General features: G+C 36.6%; 1 protein-coding gene across 5 annotated transcripts in view; it reads left to right on the forward strand.

The window, feature by feature from the left end:
* Positions 1-26,489, forward strand: part of PDGFC (platelet derived growth factor C) — a 205,392-nt gene that overhangs the window by 149,355 nt on the left and 29,548 nt on the right. For all 5 annotated transcript variants that reach the window (XM_034661472.1, XM_034661470.1, XM_034661471.1 and 2 more), the window contains one exon: positions 3,189-3,369. In XM_034661472.1, the coding sequence (XP_034517363.1) occupies positions 3,189-3,369 (181 nt within the window). The remainder of the gene's footprint in view (positions 1-3,188; positions 3,370-26,489) is intronic.

Consider the following 26,489-nt stretch of genomic DNA (forward strand, 5'->3'; position numbering starts at 1 on the left):
GCAGGAAATTGAAGATATTGCCCCTTCTGGAGCTGACACCGTTTCCAGAGATCTGAGTAGTCCTACCAGAGCTAATAATTAGTGTTACCAGATCTTCAAATTTAATTAAAAAAAAAAAAAGCCAGAAATCCAGACTTTTCTGTGAAATTCCACTTTTTTAGAATGTTGGCTTAAATTTTGAAAAGAAACACGGAGCCTATTAAAACCGCGCTTACCTGTCTGCAACCTTGGCCTACACAATATTCTAACATCTGACTCGGAAGTACCAAAGGCCTTTCCACCTACACCTACCTTCATCTACTTCTTTGTTTCCCACCCTCTATTCACAGCCCACCATGCCCGGCCCCCCCCTTTCTGCTTTTGCATCTTTTATATTGTACTTCTCACTACAGTGCGTTTGCATTTCCCCTCTCTTCACCCTGGGTCAGTCAGTACTCACTGACAGCCCAAATGTTCCTTTGTAAACTGACCTTAATCTCACTGTATTGAATTACTCCGACTCTGCCAGTATTCCACAGTATTTCCTACATACTCTCATTAGAGCACTCACCAAAGTGTTTTATGGGCCCTGGGCCCAAAGAAGCTATAGTTTCATCTTTGTATCCTAAGAATCTAGCAAAACACTTTGCACCAAGTCAGCGCTTCAGAAATGCTTACAGAATGATTGAGCAGGTCTGAAATCTGGCTCTCTTCAAACTCACAATGGTGGTAACCTACATTATATAGGTTTAGGTAAAAACCTCCCAAGCACAGAACAAACAAATACTCTGTGAATAAAAGCTTTGTTTCACATGTAAGCAATCTTGAAGTAAAAATTATCCTTTCATATGAAATGGTAGTTATCCGCTTTTGTACCAAATATATCTGAAATAGCTACTTAGGTCTGTTCTGTCCAACTCCTCTGATCCCTGAGTGCACCCCTTTTCAGTCCCACCGCACACATACACCGAGCTCCTTGAATGGTGATGCTGGTTGACTTACACATTTGTCATTGATGACCCCAGACTCGTCACGTGGTATAACAGATGTTCTCCCATTTGTATTTGAGTTTTCTTGTTTATTGTTTTCAGACTCCAAAGGTTATATTAAAAGTTCATGTGGAGGTGGGAGCGAGGGATGCAGGATGGAGATGAAGGACAGCTTGATTGAATGGCAGCCGTGTGCCAACAGTGTTTTAGGTACCACCCAGCTATCCTGGCTCAAAACATCCCTGTAAGCTAAGTAGCGTTTTCGTCAGTGTAAGGCCAAGGAAATTGAGGCTGAAACAGGTTAAGTTACATGTCATAAGAGAGTTCTGAATACTTCTTCAGGATGAAGATGAGTAAGTAGAATTGGCCTATTATATACTTTGTATATAATTTTCACCAGTTTTTTCTTCTGTAAATTCAATACTGCACAAAATATATTATTTTTAGTTGTCGAGCATCTACTGAATTTAGATTTTTGAAAAACTCTACCAGTGATTTTCAACCATGTCAGACCTACATTTTAAGAAAAGTTTTGCAGTATCCTCTTTAGTATTCCGAAATGAGTTTAGGGAAGTGATCATCTGTTTATGCGCACAGTTGTTTAAAATATAAATACAATTGCATGTGTGCTATAGAAACCAAAAATATCAAAGTTCTGTGAAAATAATGGCTTTAAATACATAAGGACACATGCACAGTTACACTAGGAAAATAAAAGTGGTCGGATGCTTGCATCTTTTAAGTAGACTCATTGTGAATATGATGACCATTATAGATACAGATATTGAATATGTATAAGTTTAATTGTTTTAATTGTTATGCAGATAGTATAAGCAGTGTTCCTGTTCATGATATGTTTCTCTGAAATAGTAATTCTTGGTAAAGTTCCAAAACATGGAAAACTTTCTTTAACTTACTTAATAGCTGAATTTCTGGAAAATTTGGTTTTAACTAAAACTGCAAAACATAGTTATGTTTTTATGTGAGATAATTGTTAGTTTCCAGACTCGATGAGCTATATCAGAAATTTCGCCTACGTGAATGTCCAGTGAACTATTTGAAAGGCGTGGAGAACATGGGGCAGATACTCACTTCCGGGACTTCCCATTGTTGAACACCACTGGACCTTGCCTATTACATGTCATAGTGCCCTCCTCACCCCTGGTTTCAATATAGCCAAAAATTTCTGTAATGTTTTCTTAAGAGGCAATACTACTCTTGGTGAGTATCACTGATCTAAGCCTTCCAAACCAAATTAACGTTTGTTGGCAAAATATTATTTATTCCTTATGTTTAAGATACAGTGTGTAGTGCAGTGTAAACTCAAAGTATATAAAAATCAGTTCCTTTCTTCAAGGATTTAACAGACTAAGAAAATGGATCACTTGTTGGGGTTCCTGAGTGGCTCAGGCGGTTAAGTGTCTGCCTTTGGCTCAGGTCATGATCTCAGGGTCCTGGGATCGAGTCCCACATCCGGCTCCCTGCTCAGAGAGGAATCTGCTTCTCTCTCTCCCTCTGCCTCTCCTCCCACTGGTATGTGCTCTTTCCACACACACAGCCCCGTGCTCGCTCTCCCTCTCTCTCTCAAATAAATAAAATCTTTAAAAAAAAATGGATCACTGGCATATAGAGTGAATATTGAAAATATGTGTTTATCAAAAAGAGAAGGGTGACAGTAAGCTGAGAACACCCAGAAAGTTCTCACATAGGGCAGACTGGTACAAAGTGTGATTTGAAGGATGTGTATGTAATGATGTGACTCTAGAAAAGCTTGCACCAGAGATGAGGAAAGGGAGCCAGGGAGTCTGACTAGGGCTAAAGTGTTACTGTCAGAAAGTAATGGGCAATGATAACAGCAATTAAGATTCAAGTAAAACTGTCATGTCCAAATGGAAATTAAATTGAATAATTCACAAATTGAATGTCAGATATGGTTGCTGCCTACAAAATATTTAAGTGTTGAGACGACTATTCAGTGAATTTGAAGTTCATTAACAGTAAAACTGGAAGGCTTAGAAGACTCATTTTTCTTTAATGGAGAATGCATTTTCAGTTGTATCTCTTCTTTGGAATATTTTATTATGTTTACCCAGTTAAACTTGGAATGGACTCCTGGCTATGCTCCATAGATAGATTCATTGTATCCATGATCATGGAATTTGAATTGCTAAAATAGCAGATCATATGACTTTGTGTCTCTTTTGTCTTTGTGTCTTGTAGGTATGATTTTGTAGAAGTTGAAGAACCCAGTGATGGAACGATATTAGGGCGTTGGTGTGGTTCTGGTACTGTGCCAGGAAAACAGATTTCTAAAGGAAATCAAATCAGGATAAGATTTGTATCTGATGAATATTTTCCTTCTGAACCAGGGTTCTGCATCCACTACAACATTGTTGTGCCAGTAAGTACCACTTAGAGGTCCCCTTATTTAATTGGGTTAGTTATTTGTTTACTTAAAAAAAAAAAAAAAGGATTGGGAAAACAAAAAACAAAAACCTTTCCCTAGCCTAATTTTTTTTATCCATAAACATCACTGTGGTATCACAAATAACTTAAATTTCATTAGTGTTGGTCGTTAGCTGAGTTAAATACCTTTTCAGTGCAATGAGATAATTTGTTTTTTCAACATTTAGGAGATTGCATCATACCTATTCCCCCTCAACTCACTGCCTGATATTTCAGTGTTTATGGGAAGTTACGTATGTAGATAGCATTTTCTTTTGGAAAAAAATAGAAAAGTCTGTGTATTTATTACTCTTACCATTTAGATCACCATCAAAATTTGGACTTATAATGTCTTCCTGAATTTCAAGTTTGAATCATATTAGATAATAAAATGCAATTTTAGTTTTCTAGCCTTTCTGGAGACCTTTCTTGTATGATACCCTCTTGCATTTTGCTGTTACTGTCACTTTAAAGATGTAAATTTTGAAGCTTAACACAGGATTATGATGGTTCTAATTTTCAAATTCACTTATATATTTGGAATAAATACATTGGAGAACTAGAAACCCAGCATTATTTGACATTAATGACATTTTAGCTAGATTCATGTCTGTAATTGCCCTCGAAGCCCATGTTCTTAATTTGATATTTTACTGTTTCCCCCCCAATTAAGGCGGCATCATTCTTATCCTATACCCACCAAAAGTTTATTTTTTTAAATGTGTTGTTTATGAATACATACATAACATTTTCTTTTATTGAGAAAGGTAAACTTACTATTCCTTTTAAAATCAATGTTTTAGTAAAATATATTTTAAAAAGTGGATCTCTCAATTTTCTACTTACCTAATACTTACCCTGCTTAAATGATATTTTTAGCTCTTTTGTTTCAAAAAAGAAGTTTTGAAATTCTCACTGGAATTTAAGAAATCTACTTTGCCTAATTATAATTGTAGCTATAATTTTAGTTATATTCTGATTGCTTGTACCCTTTATATTATGCCAGCAGGCACACTGGGCAACCAAAAAAGGAAATTTCTCTTTAACGTTACAATATGAATATGATAAACAAAATTTAATATGGATTCCATATTTCCTGATTGGCTTCATGAATTGCAAGCTTGCTATGTGCATTGTTCTTGTACCCAGAAAGAGTGCAGATGTTAATGCATGTAACCCACATTGTCATGGTCCCAGTGTACCTGCCGGTTTGCTAAATCCTCTGTCAAAATCATTGAAGATATCATTTTCTATCATTTCTATTTCTATGTTATTTTAAATGATGATATTATTTATCGATCATATTTAAAAAGCATACTAGGTGACATCTTCATCTTTGTAGGAGTACTTCAGAATTACTATAAGCAATGTGAGAAAAATCGAATAAGGGTTTTCAGTATTTTTGGCATGATGCAACAAATAGATACAAATGTTTAAAATAATACATAAAATAAAAGATATTTATCCCAAATCTATGACAAAAGTAAACTTGAAACTGGGAAGATATTTATATTTTAAATAAACTCTTCTTTTCATATTATATTCATTTAAATATGTATAACTAACAATCTACTATCATGCTACAGAATAAGACATGAAAGCTAAAATATATGTATATATGCCGACACCAAGTGTTGTCTTTTCCTAATTTTAGGACTGCATGGGTTAGTTAGTTGGATAACCCAGGAGTTGTATGGATTAAATAAAATATGTAAAGATAAAAGCACAGGAAATTTATAGTGTTTTACTTAGTTCTGGGTGCACTGTAGGTTCTTAATAAGTACTTGAACGCTGAGTTGATCATACCATTCACTCATTCACTCCAGCCTAACCAACAGAAGATTGACTGACACCTGTATTTTTATCGGTGGGAGTGTAACAGGTTCCTGAGCCTTGAAATGAGATAAAGCATCATAACGGTCTGCAGAAGTACCACTCATCCTCTTGACTCAGAAGGGCTCTGCCACCTGGGTTTGACCTGCTTCTACAGATTTACTGTGGTTAAGATCAGAAACTGCATCTAAGAGACGTTAGAAGAAAGATGGATCACCGGTTACATCATTAAAATTAAACTCAATGCATTTTTCAGTAGTTGCTGAATTCCCTTGATAAATTGCAAATGTGGGTTTTGGTAGGCTAAGAATTGACAGTCTCCTGGCATCAATAAAGCCACATTTTGCATGGCACCTGAATTGACCTGTTGTGGGCTGCCGAAAATGGCGATATGTAGAGATACGACATAGGGAGGTCTTATAATAATTTGCCTCATGCTTAGGAAAACAGCAGCCATTGGACTGAAAGAAACAAGAAAACATGACGGCGTGGTCCTGCATTGCCTAATAAGTGTGTTTTGGTGATCTTAATTTTGCCAGTTTGTTCTCCAGGGTGATTATTGATACATGATTTTTATAATCTCACAAGCTTTGGTTCTGTTGGGTTTAAATTTATTTTGGCAATTTATATCCGCCTTTTCTTCACCTATCCTTTGTCTTGGTTCCACGTTTCTGTCTCTTCTCCCACACAGCCACACTCCTACTCTCAATCATTCCCGCAGAAGGCTGAGATTTGGTTAGTAAAAATTTGACAAGTGATTTTGCTGTTAAGCATTCCAGAATGTTGTGAATTATCATCGGGTATTGCTAAATGACATCCCTCCCTCCATGCCTCTCCTCCCCCCCTCCATGCCTCTCCTCCCCACCACATTATTACTAGCAGAGCACCAATCCATCAATCTTATCTGTGTATCAATGAATGAAAGCCTAAGGGAAGAAAGTTTGCCTTTTCAAGAAGAGACTTAAAAGTCCTTGTGGCATTTGCTTAAGGGCATGTGCCCCTCCAACCCCTGGATCATCTCAGATGTTTTTTTTTTTTTTTCTTTTTGCCAAGGATGAACTTCATAATTAGCACACCCCAGCTTCCCAGAGGCATTGGTCTCATTGACTGCAAACCCACCACTGCAAAATAGGACCTTAGCGATCACTGGCCACAATGGTTTCTTAATTTGTGATGATAAAAATGATGTGAATCACAAGTCCTTAATGGACTATTAACTTCCTGAACTGAGGTTTGCTACTGAGTGCCTAGCACAATCCCAAACACACTGCAGCTGCTCACTGGTGTCTCATGGAAATTTAGCCAGTTCCCCTCAGAGTTGTCTAAACCCACGCGTGCTGCACTAACTTCTCATTTACTATATGTTACCTTTGTTACTGTTGTTTAATATTACTGATTCATAATCTTGAGCACTGGCAAATCACAGTAACGACACCAGATATCCTCCTGGTCATGATATAGTAGAACCGGTTTCTCTCTCTCTCATTTTGATGGGGAGTGGAACATTGGGAGCAAAGACATTGGTGCATACATATGACATTATAACCATTAATACGTATAATCATGCTTACCTGCTTTTTTTATAATTAACTTACTATTTTGCATCTATCCACACACCAATAGAAACTTTGAGTTTAATCGGTTTTTTTCTGGGACAATTATGGATAAAGTTTATTTTAATATTCTTCATAGTTTACAAGTAAGGGAGACCACTTTGCAGCCTTCTTTCGGAGCATGAATGGATATGTTTGATTCGAGCCAATCTTTATGTTTGGTTGATTCTATACCAACCTTAGTATAAAATCTTAGCGGTAGTTGTTTTAATACATTAGTTAAAATTTTCAGAAACAGTGTTGCCGTACATGTTGCCATTAAAAACTAAGTTCCCTGGGGCGCCTGGGTGGCACCGCGGTTGGGCGCCTGCCTTCGGCTCAGGGCGTGATCCCTGCGTTGTGGGATCGAGCCCCACATCAGGCTCTTCTGCTGTGAGCCTGCTTCTTCCTCTCCCACTCCCCCTGCTTGTGTTCCCTCTCTCGCTGGCTGTCTCTATCTCTGTTGAATAAATAAATAAAATCTCTTAAAAAAAAAACAAAAAAAAACTAAGTTCCCCTTTGTCAGATGATTTACCCACTCTTTTCCCTTGACTAATCAATGAGAGTGCATTTAGGTAAAATGAGAGTATTTATTAGTTTGAATAAAGTGATGTTGATTTAGTATTTAAAGATTTTACATATTCTTTTATATGTAGTTATACTGTTCTTTGTAATACAAGATTTTAGTATCATTTTCTTGATTCCTGGATATCTTAGAGGAAAGCATAAATAAAATTTATCTTTCCACTTTATTATTTTAAGTTGATATCATAGGCTGAATTTTACTTTAGAAAAAACTTCAGCATGAGGTGTTTACCTGAAATTATAGCTAGTTGTTTAGATCTTTAAAAAAAAAAAAAATACTGGATGGTACTATATAAATTTAAAACATAGCATTTCAGTGCTATTTTCAAGAATTATTTATGGAAATAATAAACTCCCAATTATGCCCTATTAATAAGTAATGAAAAATAAATCCATGCAAATGGATGCCAAATAATATATATTCAGCTTTTATGATTGTGCATAAGGAGTTAATAATGTCTTTGATTTTTTTTTTTTTTTTTTTTTTGCTTCATGCTAAAAAAAAGAGGGCCTGGTAGATTAGCAGTGAGAGATTGTTTGGGAAGAAATGAAGCAAAACTGAAATAAAACAGTGCAAGCTTGTTTCTGTTTGGAGGCCACACACATTGAGAGCCCAGCACACATTTCGGATCTCTTACAAAGAAAAGAAAATTTCTTGTTTAATTTTGGAGTAATTTATAATAGATTATGTATGTTTTACTCTGTGTGCTGTAGCATAAGCACCATTATTTAAAAATGTTTAAAAAACCTACAAAGGCTGAAAAATAGCATCTTTTCTTTTAGCATCAAAAGAACTTACTAAAAGTTTACTTGTAAAAAAAAAAGCCTTAATATAAAAATATTGCATACTTTTATCAATTACTTCAAAAAATTACCTATTTTTTAGATAAAATATACAAATCCAAATATGAATTTTTTAGTGATTTTATTCTTTACCTATAGAACTGTTTCCTCTTGAGTATAATATTGTTTGCAATATATATGTCTTAAAATGATTATGAGATTTGAGGATTTTTTCTCTCTCTCCAATCTGGTTAAAATTTTGAAGGATGATTAAAATACCATTGATTTCTTTTAAAACAGTATTGTTGAATAGTATATCTTTTCAGGAGTTTTAATCTAAGCTTTCGATCAGAAGTAACAGCATAATATTTTCAGCATTTCATTTACTCTCATTTTTCGATTAATAAATGGAATGGTTTAGATTAAGAGAAATAGATATTAAAGCTACCATACCAATTGACTTCATATATTTTTATCTTCTTGCCTGAAAAGAGGAGTGCGGGGTGATGAATGAACTGAAGGCTCCTTTAACTCACAATGATCTGTGAAACTCATCTTTTAAGTTGCTTCTAAATTTTTCCTATTATTTCCTTGCTATTTTCTTTTTTCACTGATTAGCAACAGTTGTTTGGCTCTCACATTTTTTAAATCTTTTTAGTAAAATTATACCCAGAGATGAAATAGTGCTAGAGAATGGCATGCAAGTATTGTAGCCACTTTATAATCCCAACTATGGGTTTTCCTTAGTAGTGATTTTGTAAATGACTTGTCCAGAGTTAAGTCAGTGCCTGGCCAGTGTGCACTATAGAAGGGTGTATGGTTTCTGTGGGGAAGGCTTAGAAGGACACTTGATGCCTGAGGTGCCATTAAGGAATGCATGACTGATTACCAAAGTAGTTATTAATTATGCGGGATACAGAGAACAAAGCAGCTCAGTGAATATTGAAGTTGGAGGGAGAAAGGAGGAGGGGGATATTTTTTTCCGTCCCTTCTGGCATGTGCCAGTAGGTTATTTCACTGTTAATGTCACGTAAAGAAAAGTCTTAACTGAAGGCCAAATTTGCTTTTATGTTCAGGTTAAGAAAAATTCCAAGTAATTCTCAAACAAGGTATCAAATTCATTTTCTTAGGGGAAAAAAAAAGCAGCTACCTGGAATAAAAATCCTTAGAGCAGTATGGTAACCCTAGCCCCATAGGAAACAAATTCAGTGTTAGAATGTCAAGATTTTTAAAAATTGCAAATCTTCATAACAAATTGCACTGCATTCCTGTATTATCTTATTAAATTGATTTTAATGAGTGAAAAATTTAGGTTATAAACCTTTAAAATAAATTTTTATTTACCTTAAGAGAGAATTAAGAGAAAAAAAATTGTTCTTTGAATGTTTTGTAGTATTTAGAGAACGAAAGAAGTTATTTCAAGTACTTCATGTCTATAATGTAGTCTGAAACACTTTTTGAATGATTAGGTTTTATTAAAATATACAATGTAATTGTATATTTATGCAGGGAGTCTAGAGATGACAGTATTTTATTACATCAAAGAAATTACACAATTGCTACAGAGACTAAGCTTTTACTTGGCTAAGAGCTGTTTAATGTATTTTTCTACCAACTTCTACCCCGCGGACACAGTGCTCTCTTTCATGTAAAGATCATGGTCTCTCTTCCATTTCTCCTGATTCTTTTTGTTCAGTTAATTCCTAGCTATCTAAGAAAGAATTTCACAGATGGTGTGATTTGTAGTTAGAAAGAAAAAGGCAGTTGGTGCTACTGCAGGAATGGTAAACAGCAGACAAACCACTTCACGTTGAAGTACAAGGGGTTATAAATAAGAATTTAGGAAAGCTTGAAGTTTGATTGACTCATATTTTATATCTAAAGCCATAAGGATTTGAAAGCTTAGAGTTAATATGGCCCTAAACCTGATGGAATTATTCTCTAGAAGTTTGTTGCAATTGAAAATGATAAAATAAATACTTTTGTCTTCAGTATCCCCATCCCTTCTCCTGTTAAGTCTTTCAACAGGAATTGAAGAATATTTGAGGAAATATTTTGTTGTGAGAAAATTAAAAAAATGTATATGGCATTGCCCTGGATCTCTGAGAACTTACCTTATTTTGAGGGCAAAAAAATACACACCTATACACTTATGTAAATACACTACCTGAATAAGTATAATATAAGTGGTTTGGAAAGATTTGAAGAAAAAGAGACAATTGGTGAGAGCAGAGGGATATTAAAACTCCTAGATTAAAGGAAAAAACAAGCAATCAAGCAAAAACCCTGGAAGTGACTTAGTGTAGACTTGATATCAAATATATTATTAAAAAATCCCTGAAGAGTTTATTAAAAATCATATCATCAGATGTCACAGATTATGATTCTCTGTATCTGGAGTGGTGCCCACTTATCTGCATTTTCATTAAACGTGCTTGGAGATTCAGATATAAGATGTTCTCATGTTGAATTTGTGGGTGAGAAATTGCTCTAAACTATAAACTGAGCAAATGCAGAGAGTTTTACTACGAGATGTTGCGGAATTACTTTTCATTTTCAAACAAACATGAATTGTTTTTGGAACAAATTGGAAATTCTGCATGAATATTTTATTACTAACATACCCATGCGTTCTCTGTTTTTCAGGATTGCAAAAAAAGTCCTTTCTCATAGAATTAGATGGCTAGATTTTGATTTGTTAATACTTGCAGTTATTGTACTGACTTTTCTAGCTATGTATTGAAGCTTATCAGTTTTGTCAACTGTCAGTATCTCTTACCCATGCAACTAGAATAAATGACATTCTGCCTTCTGCTCTCGTTCCACACTAAGCTTGTCTGAGAATTCACATATGGCATAGCTCCAGCTCTGAGGCACAGTTGTAGACTAGATATTCATTTGTTCTGCGGTATAAGACACTATTATTAGAAAGTAAGACAGTCTCAACCATCCAGAAATATTCTTTCAATCTCCTCATCTACATTTTTACACGTTATTTTAATTTTTGTCTGAGTTACAGTTGCACATAGTTTTAAAAGGCAAATACTTCTCTTAAGCTTGTTACGAAAATAGCAGTTGCCCCCACTTTCCTCTGTGCAAACAATTTTCCTGTGCCTTGGAGGCAGGCGCTTCCAGTTCTTTTGAGGGATTCTTTTAGAATTGACCTCTCTACCTTCCTGTAACATGCTTTTGTTGCCGCTTCTTAATTCTTTGGTTTTAAGAATTATCTATCATCTTCATTGACTTCACTCTCCGGAAGGTGAGGTGTTCACCTTCTTCCACCGTCCTGCATTTACCACACGTGCAGACACATCCCACCTCCGCCTCCTCTGGTCTATCCTGATTTTATCAAGATCCAAATCCACTGTGTGTGTTACGGTGGCCGTGGAACCATGGTTCACAGCTGAGCCACCAAGTATACTATGACTGCATTTCCTTTCCTGCCTTGTTTTATTTCGTTTTCCCTAGAGTTGTGTTATTTTTTGGTTTGCGTAGCTTTCTATGTATTTATCACTGATTCCACCCCAAACTGTGCCTCAGATTGTATGAATCCCCTCTCAAATACAGTCAGACACATTAGTGTTTCCTAATAATTTCATTGACCAGAAGAAATCTCTGCTGAAACAATCTGGTCAACTTCAATTTAGACTGATTACCTTTTAGACCTGCCAAACAGCTGTCATCCCTGGGGTACCCTCCCCTACCCCCACCCCATTGTTACCCTGAATATTCATTCCCTTTGCCATTTTCTTGCATTAGAGCTCTTGTTTGTAAGATCTTTTGTCTTCTCTCATGTTTGCTTCCTGTTTGAGAAAAGAATAAAACCCCCATGAATTTGCTGAGAAAAAGGAGCATCAGAGATAAAATTTTGTGGGCTCCCATAACTGAAAATTCCTTTATTTAACCCTCAACCCTAAATGAATACTTGGCTAAGTCTAGAATTCTAGTTGGCCACTTAAAAACTAACTGGACATTCTGTGCCTGCGGATGGTCTTGCTAACTAAGGTCTTCACTGTATTGTGAGCTGGCCAGGTCAATTCCTTGAAAGCCCCCTGATTCCCCTAATCTCTTTTCTAAGGGTATAATCCTGGCTGCCAATTCTCTGAAATGAGAGCTGCGTAGATTAAGACTGAGAGTCCAGCATTAAGTGTAAACACATTTCCTCAACCCCCTCCATACCCCCCCCATATTCAGAATAATATCACTGCTCCCAACTCTGCTTGGGTTCCCCAGTCCATAAATCCTCAATTTTATTCTGTCCAGGGAACAAATTTGAGCAGGGAATAAATCCATCTTCTGCCACGGTGGGGGAACAGATTTGGGGTGTTGAACTGCTTCATGATTTTCCACCAGTCTTCCTGTTTTTAGCTCCACAGCCCTTTCCACTTCCATACGTACCTCATGCCACCAGATCCCAGAGCTTTTTGATTGCTCTTTCATGAAGGTCAGGTTGCTTCCCGATTTTCCCCTGCTAAATTTTGGTCCACCAATTCAATGACTGCACCTCTACCTACCTTTCAATTTCCAAAATTTTATCACTGTTGACTCCTTGCTGATTCTCTTTGGCCTTAAAGAATTATGCACTTAAAGAAATACTTTCAGAATCAATCATTTTAGGAGAGAACAGAGCTAAAATCACCATCTTTTCCCCCCTCTGTTCATATAGCAATGTCCTTATCAAACACTAAGTTTGTATTTGATCAACAAAATACTTGGAAACTCTGTACAATATATTGAGGCACAGTATGTGCCACGTGCCATGCTCTGTCATTGACTTTAGGGAACAACGCCATTGGTTTTCCATGTCAGACAAAATATGCTCTCGTAGCAGTTGCTTTGCATGATTATGCTAATATCACATTTCCTTTTTTAGTGTTAGGGAGGCATAGATAAGAGGCATAGATGTTAGGGAGGCATAGATAAGACTTGATATTGGTTAGCTATTTAACATATCCTGAACTCTGTTTTAATATTAGTATTATATCCAGGAGTATCCACTAGCATACCAGTCATGGTTCATACATTTTACATGTTAGTTATAACCGAACAGTTTATCATATGATTCTTACCTTTAAGAAAATGCTATCCTAATAAATAGTCTTCAAATATTTATCTGTTTGAGTAATGCTATTCATGTATTTGAATGCTTTGAACATTAAAACTAGAGCTTTAAAAATTTTACTCATCTCTTTAAGATGACATAATTGTTATTTATTTAAGATTACTTTGAAATCATATGAATCTGATTTTATGTACAATATAACCATCAATTTTTATATCTTTTTAGAACAAAACTAAAAGGTAAATGCATATATACTTTTGAAGAGGCTAATTTTTGAAAGTGAAGTGTATTGTAAACATTTTTTGGAAAGGAAGTACTTGATGATACCAACTTGGAAACAGTTGACTTAGGCAGAAGAAAATGATGAACATTTTTATTGAAAGAAGTACTAGGCTTGATGCGTGCTTTTATATCATCTAATTCCCATAATGCGATGTTATCACCATTTTGCAGATTAAAACTCAGAGAATGTCACATATGTAGAAGTGATGATTTTAAATAGGGCTTTCCCAATTCTATGTAAAGCAAGGCTGCCTCTGGACTGGTTTGGGAAATACACTAGAAAGATCATTGATGAAGGGAAAGCAAATGTAAGATTTTTCTCACCATCTTTGCTTTCTTATTAAAACAACTAAGTAGGGGCACATGGGTGGTTCAGTTAGTTAAGCATCCAACTGTTGGTTTTGATTCAGGTCATCATACCAGTGTCATGAGATCGAGCCCTGCATCAGGCTCCACTTTGGGCGTGGAGCCCGCTTAAGATTCTCTCCTTCCCTCTGCCCTTCCTCCCACCTCGCTCTGCTATGCGTTTTCTCTCTCTCTCTCTAAAAATATAAATACAATTCAAAAAAACAAAATAAAACCCTTAAGTATTATTTCTGTCGATTGTGATGTCATGGATACTTTAGAGCCTTGAGAAGTTGGTAAACTAAATTAGAATTTACCTTTTTTTTTTTTTTTGTAAACAATAGTGGTAATGAATATTGAGGATTAAATTTTACTTTCAGCCCACAGTTACCTTTAAAATGCAAACAAGGGGCGCCTGGGTGGCACAGCGGTTAAGCATCTGCCTTCGGCTCAGGGTGTGATCCCTGCGTTATGGGATTGAGCCCCACATCAGGCTCCTCCACTATGAGCCTGCTTCTTCCTCTCCCACTCCCTGTGCTTGTGTTCCCTGTCTCGCTGGCTGTCTCTATCTCTGTCAAATAAATAAATAAATAAAATCTTTTAAAAAAAATAAAAATAAAATGCAAACAAGACATAGCTCCTTTAAAAGTTACTTTCAAAGTAAACACATTTAAAAAAAAAAAAAGGTAAAAATGCACATGCAGTCAGTATTTCCCTGATTATATTTCACTTATCAGGCAAATTTCATCAGTATTGAAAAACCGCACAATTACTTATGAGTATCCTCGAAGTCTTTTCAGCTCCAAAGAATTTTTCAGAATTGTGTCATTAAGGAAACTTTGAAGGCTAAAATTTTTTCAAAGAAATAAGAGAGTAAAATTGGAAAACAAGCATACCAAGGAAAACGAGACTGAATTGGAAGTCTTTTATCAAGCACGTGCTAAATGTGGCACAGCAGAATATAGAAGGCCTGTGGCATTTTGAGCTGAAAATTGGGCAGTTTGTGCACAGTGACTGAAATACAGTAAGCATTTGATAATTTTTAAAATGAATGGAAAAGGAAACACAAATCTTAAGGGCTAACATACAAGGGGAATGCCCTGTCACAGGTGTTTGCAGGGTGAAGCCTGTAGGCCATCAAGGCCCCAATGAACTGAGGGAGGAAATTCCGCAATCAGGATGTCTTTGTGTCAGTGCCCCGGGGCAGAGGTCTTGTATCTGCCTAGGTGTTTCCAGTCTAGTTAAGTCAAGTCAGCTTTTGTTGAAGTGTGAATAAGCTCTGCTATGGAAATACCTGCCCAGTACCTTTCCTTGTGTTCCTCCACTGCAAGTAGTTATTCAGAAGAAGGATTAAGGCTGTCATCTGTTGTCTTAAAGGACTATATGAATTATCTTAAGTACTTCCAAAGCAGGTTTGCTTAAGGAAGCCCAGGTTTATGTTAAAAACTTTTACCCCCTTTGGAGGAATAATAGGAAAAGGCATTGATGTGACACTCTAAGATAAAATCTTGAGAAAGGAACTGGAAATAGGTGTGGATCGCTCCCAGTGTCTAGGCAGTGTCTAATGCCTCCTCTGAAATTGTGCTTTTAAATTTCATAGCACTGCTAAAGAGGAAATGCCTTTTTTCCAGAGGAATAACATTCTGATAGGGTTTAAAAAAAAAAAAAAGGCACTTTCCTGCCGGGTGTAAGTTAATGAAATAGCATTAAGTGTAATTAGTTGTTTTAGGAAAAGACATGTGAAAGACAGTGAATTGTTAGAGAAACACTGCCTGCCAAAACTTGACTCCAGTACCTGAGCAAGGCGGTATGAAAATATATGACACATCCTTTGGAACAGATTCTTCAGAAGTCATCTCAACATTCTGACACAAATATTTTCCTTTCTTTTTGGAATATGATGAGTGATGCTTTGTGGCATTATCGTCCCATTACTGATAAAAATGATAAAAGAAAAGAACTCCCAAATCCACCCAGGCATATAGTGTTTTGTTTTAAAGACAGGGGATCCCTCTCAGACTTGGGTCTTCTGCAGGATCCTGAGTTCTCTCCGAATTTCATGTTGACAGGCTGCTTCCTCATTGTTTGGAACTCCCAAAAGCTGTAATATTTTATGACTGCATGGCGAGGGGGGTATGTTGGACTAAAGTTTGTTGTTGTAATAACACTGAATGGGGAAGGTGTTTATTCCTACTGCATATTTAAATGGCTTTCCTGAATGTGGGGCTCATGCTTTTCATTTATCCAGTTTATGTTTTCTCTTCCAGTAGGATTTCTGATTACATAAAAGGGCTTCACTGTTTCCTGTGGTTTGCCACAGTCTTTATTTGGCATGAACGGCAGGGCATAATTCCATGTCACTGAGCAATTTAAGGAACTTGATTCTTTAAAAGGACATATAGTCTTTTGGTAAGATCTTGGACTTATGCCGTGGGGCCTTTGCATTTGGTTTTCACTCCTTTATTTTGCAAGGTTGTGGCAAGATGCAATTTAGCTTACATCAGGATTCAGCCATTTGACTTGGCAATATAGCTAATTTTGTATTTTAACTAAGTTTGTGTGAAGCTGGGAAATAAAAAGCAACCTACCTAAAAAATGATAATAGTACACACCATTTTGTGAACATCTGCTATTATATTGGGTTCTCAGTGTATGTCATCTCATTTATTCAATATAATAACTGAGAAATTATTTACATCTTACCTAGAGGAGGTATGCTCAGAGAAGAATACAGCTTGCCTACAGTTCAGAACAAAGAATTGTACAAATAATTATAGTCGAATCAAGAATTTTCAATCATAGCATAGAATATCTCCTAGTCAACTTCTGTTCAATAAGAACTTTTTTAGCATTTTATTTTGAGATCATTGTGAATTGATGCTCATTTGTAAGAAAGATCATGTATACCTTTCACCTCAGTTTCCTCGGTGGTAATAACATCTTGCATAACTGTATGTAGTACAATGTCACAACCCAGAAAGTGACATTGATACAATCCACCAACCTCAAAAAGAAATTTTTGAATAAATAAAAATACACAATGCCATAGGACATGTTAAATGAAAGTGTTATATGGGAAGATTTCATAAATAAAAATTGGGAGGATATTTGATTAGTACAGACTTTTTAAAAAATGGGTTAATCAAGAATACTAAAAACATACATTTTTGTATCACACAATGGCTTCAGCATACCAATTTAGTCAGGAGGGAAATTTTTCTAAACTAGGTAATCTCATAATCTTCATCTAAAATTCTGTGGTGCAAAACCATTTTTGCAGCTTAGAGTAGAACATCTATCATAGATTAAAGATTACAAAATCAAAAATAATTCCACAAATCACTCTTCTTGATGTGGGATTCAAAGTGAATGTGTGAAACATAAATAGTCACTATAAATAAATCCACAAATAAGGCTTTGCTGCCTCTGAGACAGAGATTAATGAAGTTTTAGGATGCTAAGAGCTCAAGATATAATCTATAGCTTTAAACCGATGTCAAGATTAAGAATTGATTGCTTAAAAGCCCTTCATTTCTCCAGAATAGATTGATGACTTTAGTGCTACTAAATCTCCTCTCATGCAAAATTTATATAATTTGGTTTCAACAGGTATGGTATGTGTGTGTAGGGGGGGATTTACATAGTAAATGTAACTATAATATGTAAAAGTTAAGCTATTTCAAAAGCAAAAGATAGTAATGTGTGTGATTTTTTGAAGATATTTTTAAATTTTGGAATTCAAGAGAAGCCAGCTCACGGACTCATGGGAGCTGATAGCCGGCCTATTAGTTGACTAGAATGGTTCAGACGGAAAAATCATGAAAATGATACACGTATTTTGTAAGCATTTGATTTTAATTTCACCATTCTTCCTTTAGGGCCAAGACCTTTGCTTTAAGTAGGAATATGCTGATTGGAGTCCTGTTGTATTTCTTCCACAAATCATGGCCATAATGCCTTAATCATGACTTTCAGTTTGGGTTTCTTTATGTAAAAATGAGACCCCAAAGATACCATTTAAAGCAATCTAAGTGCAGAATTACTTTAGGGTTTTATGAAGCTTTCCCCTCCTATACTTTACATTTGTGTCTCTCATACCTGCTTGAATGGCAGTTGTTTTTTTATAGTAACTCATTTTATATGCAGTCCTTCTTAAGCATTCGTCTAAGTCTTCAAAGAGGCAACAACTTATATTTGATTGGATTCATAATATTCAAATAAGGATAATTACAAAAACAAGTACTACTGATATAAATGGCTCGGGGAACAAATACAACTGTCTGTTGATAAGTGTAAAATCGATAGGGGAAAGCCTGAAGTGTGCTGATAGTATTCAATGATCTATAGCTATCATCGATCAGCATGCTTTGCACTCATAGGAAAGTTAGCTGATGCCGATACTGCCAGATAGTGTATCACTGGAATATTGTAAATAAAAAATACTGTAACTATATAAATTATATATCTGTGTGTGTGCATGTGTGTGTGTGTGTGTATATGTATATATATAATACAATTTAAAATATGTGTGGCCCTATTGGTAACTGGTAACTGTGCCTTGGTATGGATATCAAAATGGCTAATACATGCGGTAGCCCAGTGTAGACATTTAATGCATTTTTATCCTCCTCTCTAATTCTTCCTGAGGAGATTTAGCGTCATTATTTTTCAAGCTATAGAAGACAGCGTGGCAACCTGGAAGTCACTTAGAGTTTGAAGGAGTGTTTTCTAGTAGTGAGATATACTATACATTGAATCCAGGTGAAGATGTATGAAGAGATATTTTTATCTTATTGAAAAAGCAAAATGGCCTACAGAAAATATTAGAGATTCACAAAGTAACGGAGGAGCAAGGTTCTCTTTTTCTGCCTTTTCTCCCTCCCTTCCTGCCTCCCTCTCTCCCTTCCTTCTCCCCCCTCTTCCTTTCTTCATTTTCTCTCCCTCCCTCTTTCTTTCTTTTTTCCGAAGTGCTCCCATATCCTAAACTACTTTTCGACTTCTGTTGTTTTCAAAGTCAGTTTTCAAGAATTTTGTCTATACTTAACACTCTGTGTTTACTTGGGAAGATGTCGTGCTTCTTTGTTTTTTTAATTTTTCTCTAAGTTACATTGATTTCTCAGTTCAGGTCGGGTCTACTGCTTTCTAATAGATGGCATGTGTCTCTAATGTTGAGTGTGCTCGGCTTTGACCGTCTCCTTATCCTGAGGAAAAGGGCTGGTGGACTCCGAGCTGTAAGCAGCCACACCGCTTCGGTTTCCCCAGCAGGTCAGCCTCCCCATGACTCAACAGATCAAGCTGAACAAACACAGTTTAAAGCGAGCTCTGGTTTATTTTCCTTACAAGCCATCATGATCCACATAAACACGTAGTCAGGAACGCTTGTATATAACAACGTTTTGTGATACGAGTTGTATCATCTGTATTAGCGGTAGCATTTACTCCTCTGCGTTCTCAGGCATGACTTGGCACCTTGCACTGACCTTGACCAAGATTCTTAACTGAGGAGAGGAGTTGTGTTCTTGTGACCTTGAGTGCCACAGATCTGGCTCGAATTCTCACTCTTCCACTCATCTACCTTCATTACCTTGGGAAAGTTTTCTTACCCACAGAATGTGAATGACGAAAGTTTCTGCCTTATATAACATTGTTGTGAGATTATTAGCTTAGAGTTTGGCATGCAGTAGTCAACAAATATGTGTTGCCTTTATTTTAAAAGTCATATGTTATGACTGTAAGCCACTGTCTCCCTAAATCGGTATTTTTTAAACTTTCTGGCCAAGACCGCACCATAAGAAGACATTTTAAAGTGTGATCACGCATGCATGAGCACGTGCACGCACGTGCACACACACAAACACGCACACACACACCCGTTTTAAAATATGATACGTAGGGATATGTACGTTATGAAATACTTAACTTTAGTACATGAAATTAGTGTTATGTTTTCTTTTCCATTTCTTTTTTTTTTTAAGAATCCTAGTCACCATGTATTAAATTGATTTCACAACTCACTAAATGTGTTACAGCTTGAATTTGAAAAATGTGATCTAGATTGTAAAAGATGTATCATATATAAATAAAAGAATACGCCTTTTGGGCATTTTACTTGCCTTTTTGGAAAAATACCATATTCTACTAAAATGTAAGGATTCATTCTTATAGTCCCCAAAATTGATACCAAAAAAATTTTTCCATTATAACCTGTAAAACCTAAAATAGATTTTAGAAAATCAAGATTCAGGGTCTCCCATCTATGTTGCCTTATTCAAAAGTTACTCCTTTTTAGGAACTTGTCCTCAATGATCACTTTTCAGAATGGTACTGATACTTTAATGATGATAGGAACTATTTATTAGAAGGCCTGCTTGCATTCTTTGAAATTAAATGGACCACGTGTTTGCAATAATACACTGTTGGTTTAATTTGCTTTCACACTTAGTTTTGAAAAACTCATCAGTCTTTTAGTGTGAAGATCAACTAATGGTTTCTGAATCAACAGTCCAGAGTCTGCTTGTCCCCAGTAACTATTCGCCAGTGGCCAGGAACACAGGCAAAAGTGATTGCTTGCTTCATGCCCTCTGACTATCTTTATGTTTTCAGTGAAACCGAAGACGAGGCTAGAGCTACTATGTATGGGTAGCTGTCCCGTGGTAGTACTTATGAAATGTGGGAGTGTGAAATTCGTTCTCTGTGCTCTCCATGGTATAATTGGAAACACAGATTAAATGTTTTGGAAAGCGCAGTTTTTCATTGTTTAGACAGGTCTCTAGGCTTCCTGAACAATGCACGCTACATGAAATGGGGCCTTTACTGCTATTTAGTCTTTATGTATGAATGGCATTTCTGCCTGAAGATAAAGCATTTTTGGTAAAAATAACCTGTCACTCAAATTGAGACGTTTTGCTTGGGAGATACCGTGGTTTCAAAACACTTCTCTGCTCATGCATGCTCCCCTGGTTCCCTGCTCTTCTTAAGCTTTCTGATCTTGACACGTTTGCTTTTGTTTTTAAAACTCTGCTCTGTGATTTTTACCTTTGTATTGCATCTATGTAAAGTTACCGCTACTAACATGTTTTACTACTTGAAGAACAATTTCTCAGGGATATTTGTAATGCTAAATAATTAAAGCGACATGTCTGTCGTGGAGTGTGACCTTGACACTTTAATTCAATTCCTAATTGGCAATTGACTCAAGGATCCCACAAATACACTATCATTTTATTCATATTATAAACAAATGGTATTAATACAATTGTATTTTCCTTTGTATATTCAGATTGTGGCTTCAATAAAATCTGTATTTTTTAAATTTTTTATCCATTTGTAAATCATACAGGTATTAATACCTGTTTAATCATTTTCCTACTCACCTCCCCATCCCCAGTGCTATACTTTTGAGAACATTAAGAATTTCAGTCTGTTGTTAATTTGTTTTAAGCAGAGACAAAGACTCTAGGCTTTTTCTTGACCCTTGGGATTGAGAGAAAATATTTACAGATGTTAACCGTGGTGAAACTACTTTTCATATATCCCTTTTGATCGCTATGAATAATAAACGGGAGGGTTTCATTAGCCATATCAAAGTTTCCAGGCCTTCCTAGAATAGATTTGAAAGTTGATGGCCAAATGGAGATTAGGTTTTTAAGCCCATCATAGACAGGGTGTTACATTGTTGCTGCCATACCTACATGTATTAGGCAGTGAGTCCATGTTTTTAATTTATTTTGAGACTTGCCTTTGTATTGCATTTTTGTAAGGTTACCGCTACTAACATATTTTATTATTTTTAGAGCAATTTTGTTGGGGTATACATAATGCTAAATAAAGCTAAATAATTAATATGTAGAACTTTGTTTTTAAGACTTATTAACTGCTATAAAATCTGTGTTTACACTACTTTAACAGATTTTTCTTCAGTTAACATGCAAATCAATTCTTTAGAATTCAAGTCTTATTTTAAATAACTTTTATATTCATGTTGGTACACTTTTCACAGTATTTTGTCTCTTTTGCTTCTTGATTTCATAAAGCTGTTGTTATTATATTCTTTGATAAAAAAAAAGAAAGTTTGGAACACCTGGGTAGCTCATTGGGTTAAGCGTCTGCCTTCGGCTCAGGTCATGATCCCAGGGTCCCAGGATAGAGTCCCACGTCGGGCTCCTTGCTCAGCGGGGAGCCTGCTTCTCCCTCTCCCTCTGCCTCTGCTCCCCCTGCTTCTGTTCTCTCTCTCTGTCAAATAAATAAATAAAATCTAGAAAGAGAGAAAGAAAAGAAAAAAGAAAAGAGAAAAGAAAAGAAAGAAAAGAAAAGAAAAAAGAAAAGAAAAGAAAAAAGAAAGAAAAAGGCAATTCGTAGGGGCACCTGGCTGGCTTAGTCAGTGGAGCACATGACTCTTGATCTTGGGGTTGTGAGTTTGAGCTCCATATTGGATGTAGAGATCACTTAAAAAAGAAAATTCATGTTTGAAGCCTCTTAGCTTGGATGTATGAAAGGCATGTCAAACTTGATGTGCTCATTTTTAAATTTTTAGGTTACAGAAAAATCTGTCATAAAATGAACATAAACATTAATGATTATACTTTTTTTACAGGGATGTCTGAAGTTCATGCCCTTCTTGTCATGCCAGACTTTTATTGACTATTGTATTCTCACTTCTTAGCAAAGCACCTGGCACATAGTAAGCACTCCAAAATGTTAATGAATTTAAAATAAATGAACGAGTGATAAATAACATCTTTCATGAGTGCTCTGCTGGCACATATTCTGTGATAACCAATAGCACAGTCATAAGTAGCACTGGCTGCAAAAATGCCTGCCTCTGGATTCTTTTGTGGTAAACCAGAGTCCTAGAGCCTGAAGCTGGGGAACAGCAGCCCTGTGCCCAATATGGATGTTAATCCTGGGAAAACCCTTAGTGGTTTGCCTTAGAAATCGTTGCCACCATCAAGATGTGAAATTGATGCTTACATAGGAGCTAAAATTTTAAAGTGAGACAGAAAAAAAATGCAGCTCATATAAAGTAATAAAAAAAGTCCAAGTTCCCACCATTAACACTGTGAATTAATTGCAGTACCCATTTCTTAGTGTAGCATCATGATGTCTATACCTAGGTTTATATCATGCCTTTCAAATTACGCAATACTTTCACATGCATTGACATGTTTATTTTAATAGGTAACTGTGATTTTTAAAAATCTCTGTGAACAACTGGTGCAAATTCCTGTGTTTACTCCTTGAAGTTAATATTTTTATTTAGAAAATTCAGGGTGGGTAGGATTTGCAAAGCACAAAGCAGCAGATCTGGTGGCCAGTTTAGGCTGCAGATTCTCTTTGTATTATTAATATTTGAATATTTGGACTCTATCCTACCAAATTCATAGAGTTTCAAGATTGGAAGAAACCTTTAAATTAGTTTTGCATATCTTCCATCTGATTCACAATCCCTTTGCTTCCCAAACAAAATGACTGTGTGACTTTGGCCCCAAACTCATGAATTCATTATCTTTTAGCTGCTGAGGCCCCTCCATTTTTAACCAATACTGTTTTTAGAAATTTCTTTCTTGTATTAAGCAAAAATTTTTCTTCTCTTAACTCCCTCTTACTGGTCCTAATCTTTCCTTTGAAACTGCATGCAGTGATTTTAATGACTTTCTCCATTACCCGTAATGCATGACCACTTATTACCTTATAAAATGTATTTATCCACATCGTCTTATTAGAGCTTCAGAACAACCCAGTAAATTAGGTAACTTATTTATTTTTAACTTTGTCTTATAAGTATTCTAAAACATAGAGAAAATAAGTGATTTGCCAGTGACCACAGCCATAAATACTAAATAATGGATCCGGGTCCGTGCCCAGATTCAAAATTCCCTTTTTTTCCCAATGATACAGTGTTGTCTCAAAATATCCCTTCCAGTTTTAAGTGATGCCCCATAATCTTTTTACCACCTCAGACCATACTCAGCTTCTCCAGTTTCTCAGCCATCCCATAAGCGACCTAATTTTCAGTAAGAACTGCGTTCATGGGTCTTGACCAGGCGTGTGCCTGCGCACATCTACCTAGATGCCCACGCGGAGCTTGGACCACATGCGTAGCCCTCCGCTGGTTATCTACATACAGTGTTTTGCAGTTATAGCCAGTCATTGCTCCAACATTCCACATAGATACTTTTGGTTTATCTGAGTCTCTTGTCTTATGTAAAATTTTATAGAAATATTTTCAAAACCAAATGCGTACATCACTTAGCATTTCAGAGTGCACAGTTGTCAGGTGAAGAATTAAGGGCCTCATCCTCATTTTGCACATGGCTGTTTAGTGAAATCAGAAAAACGATTCTTGGACCCCTGGGGGGCTCAGTCGGTTAAGTTAAGCGTCTGCCTTCGGCTCAGGTCAGGATCCCAGGGTCCTGGAAAGGGGCCCTGCATCAGTCTTCCTGCTCAGCAGGGAGTCTGCTTCTCCCTCTTCTTCTGCCCCCACCCACCTCGTGTGTGCTCTCTCTCTCTGTCAAATAAATAAAATCTTTAAAAAAAAGAAAAAAGAAAAGAAAAACGGTTCTCTGGGCTCTGTTAAAGATTCATAAGTTTTCCTGTCTGCACTCTGTGTTTGGTTAAAGGGAAAACCTCGCATCTTACCAGCTTCATTGACTTTGGCTAGCAGGGGAAATAAATGCTTTCAGGTTGGAGCGGTAAAACTCAGAAAAACACGATTATTTCCAAAGTTCACTGAGAAGCTGCTTTATGCAGTTGGTACAGGATTATACCATGCTCTGAATATCAAAGAAAGAGGTTAGCTCGGTGTCAACAATTATATAATTCTATACTTTAAACCCCAAAACAAAACTAACCACTTCCTAGATTGTGAACAGCGGTAGCACAGCCTGAAACCACAGATAATCCAAGCATCTAAAAACCACAGTTTCGCTGGTACTAGTATATAATTATTTCCATATATTCTGCATAAAATCAGCAGCAGCAGGAAATTATTTCCACATCAGTGAATAGGAAGGACATTTAGAAAGATGAATTATTTTAAAGTAACCATTCGTGAGAAGCAGAAAGTAAAAGTGGCATCAGGTTCACTACAGACTTAAATCAGTGTTGTTAAAATTGATTTGTCAATATTAGAAGCTACACTGCTTACCCTGAACGTTGCAAGTTTTCATGAAGTTAATACTTTTAACCAAATGCTTTTATTTAGGCTAATCGGTCAGAAAGGTGATTAAAATTAGAATTTGAATTTTAGCATTTTTTTTCACATTGAATAAGAAGAAACATACTGAATTCACTGTGATGACTAAATTACCCAAGTGCTTGATTCAAGTGGGGATTTGGGGGTCTGGCTGGGTTTCTGATATTTAAATTTACCTTTCTTATGACAGAATTTTTGTACCAGTTTATCTTTAAAAATCCCTAAAACTAGATTAGTATAGACTCTTTTTGAATCTCCTCCAGTCAGGCTCTTACGGGGCCTCAGCAACGACATCCTGGAAGTCCTCATTAATCTCAGGGCACATGGGAGGTTCTAGTGATTCGCTGTGGACATGCTTCCTTGAGCTCTTGTCTTTTGTGTTCAGGGTTGGCTCTGAACTTTTCTCTGCCCCCATCACCGCAGTGTTTGCCTACTGTGACTCCTTGTTTGTGGGTCTCCTCCCCTGAGAATTTTGGCAAGCGCTCCTGATTTAAGAAACTTCTGGAAATACCGAACCACAGAGTTACACCCCCACACCATGAACGGTGTCCACAATTGAAATTCTGTTGTCATTCTAACTGAAATTACTTTTCATTTATATTCAAATGTTCAGTAGTGCTGAGGGACAATCATCCTACAGTTTCTCTGCCCATCCTCTCTCCCACTCGCCACAACTGCCATTTTAGAGTTTATTGTCTCTTCAGACCTCTGGTATCCTCTCTCCCATCCTCGCTCTCAGATGATAATTTTGCTTCCTGTTTCATAAGAATACAGGCAATCAGAAGAGGACTTTCACCAGCTCTCCCCATGCTCTTTACCCATCTATCTCATCTGTACCTTGACACCTGGCCTTCCTGTGACCTTGGGTGAACTTTGGAGAACTGGGGTGTCTGCCTCATTGCATCCCTTCCATATCCTGTTGTCTCCTTCTCTTCAAGGGGTGCATCTGCATGCTTCTCCCTCTCTCTTTCCCCCTTTCTTTCTTTTCCGTGCGCATGCACACTCGTACCAACTGTCTTTTTGACTTCCTATTGGTTCATTCCCCTCAGCATACAAACATGCTACTCTTTCTCTCATCTTGTAAGCAGTATGTCATTCTCCTGATCCGACATCCCCATCCAGCTACAGAGCTGTCTCCTGCTCTCCCTGTCAGCAGCTCCTCAGAACAGTTCTTTGTTTGCTCTCTCCGATTGCTCTCCTTTTATTCTCTCCTAACTTGTACTCAGCAAGCTTTTTGCCCCCACCATTCCACCAAAGTTGCACCTGTTAAGGTCTCCTAGGAACACATATTGCCAAATCCACTGGAAAGTCTCTGTCCACCTTTTCTCAGACCTGTCATCAGCATGTGACCCAGCTGATCCTCATTTTCTTCTGCTGGACACTTTTTTCACCTGGTTCTC

This window comes from Ailuropoda melanoleuca, chromosome 5 (genome assembly GCF_002007445.2).
Source record: "Ailuropoda melanoleuca isolate Jingjing chromosome 5, ASM200744v2, whole genome shotgun sequence".
In the NCBI taxonomy this organism is placed as follows: Eukaryota; Metazoa; Chordata; class Mammalia; order Carnivora; family Ursidae; genus Ailuropoda; species Ailuropoda melanoleuca.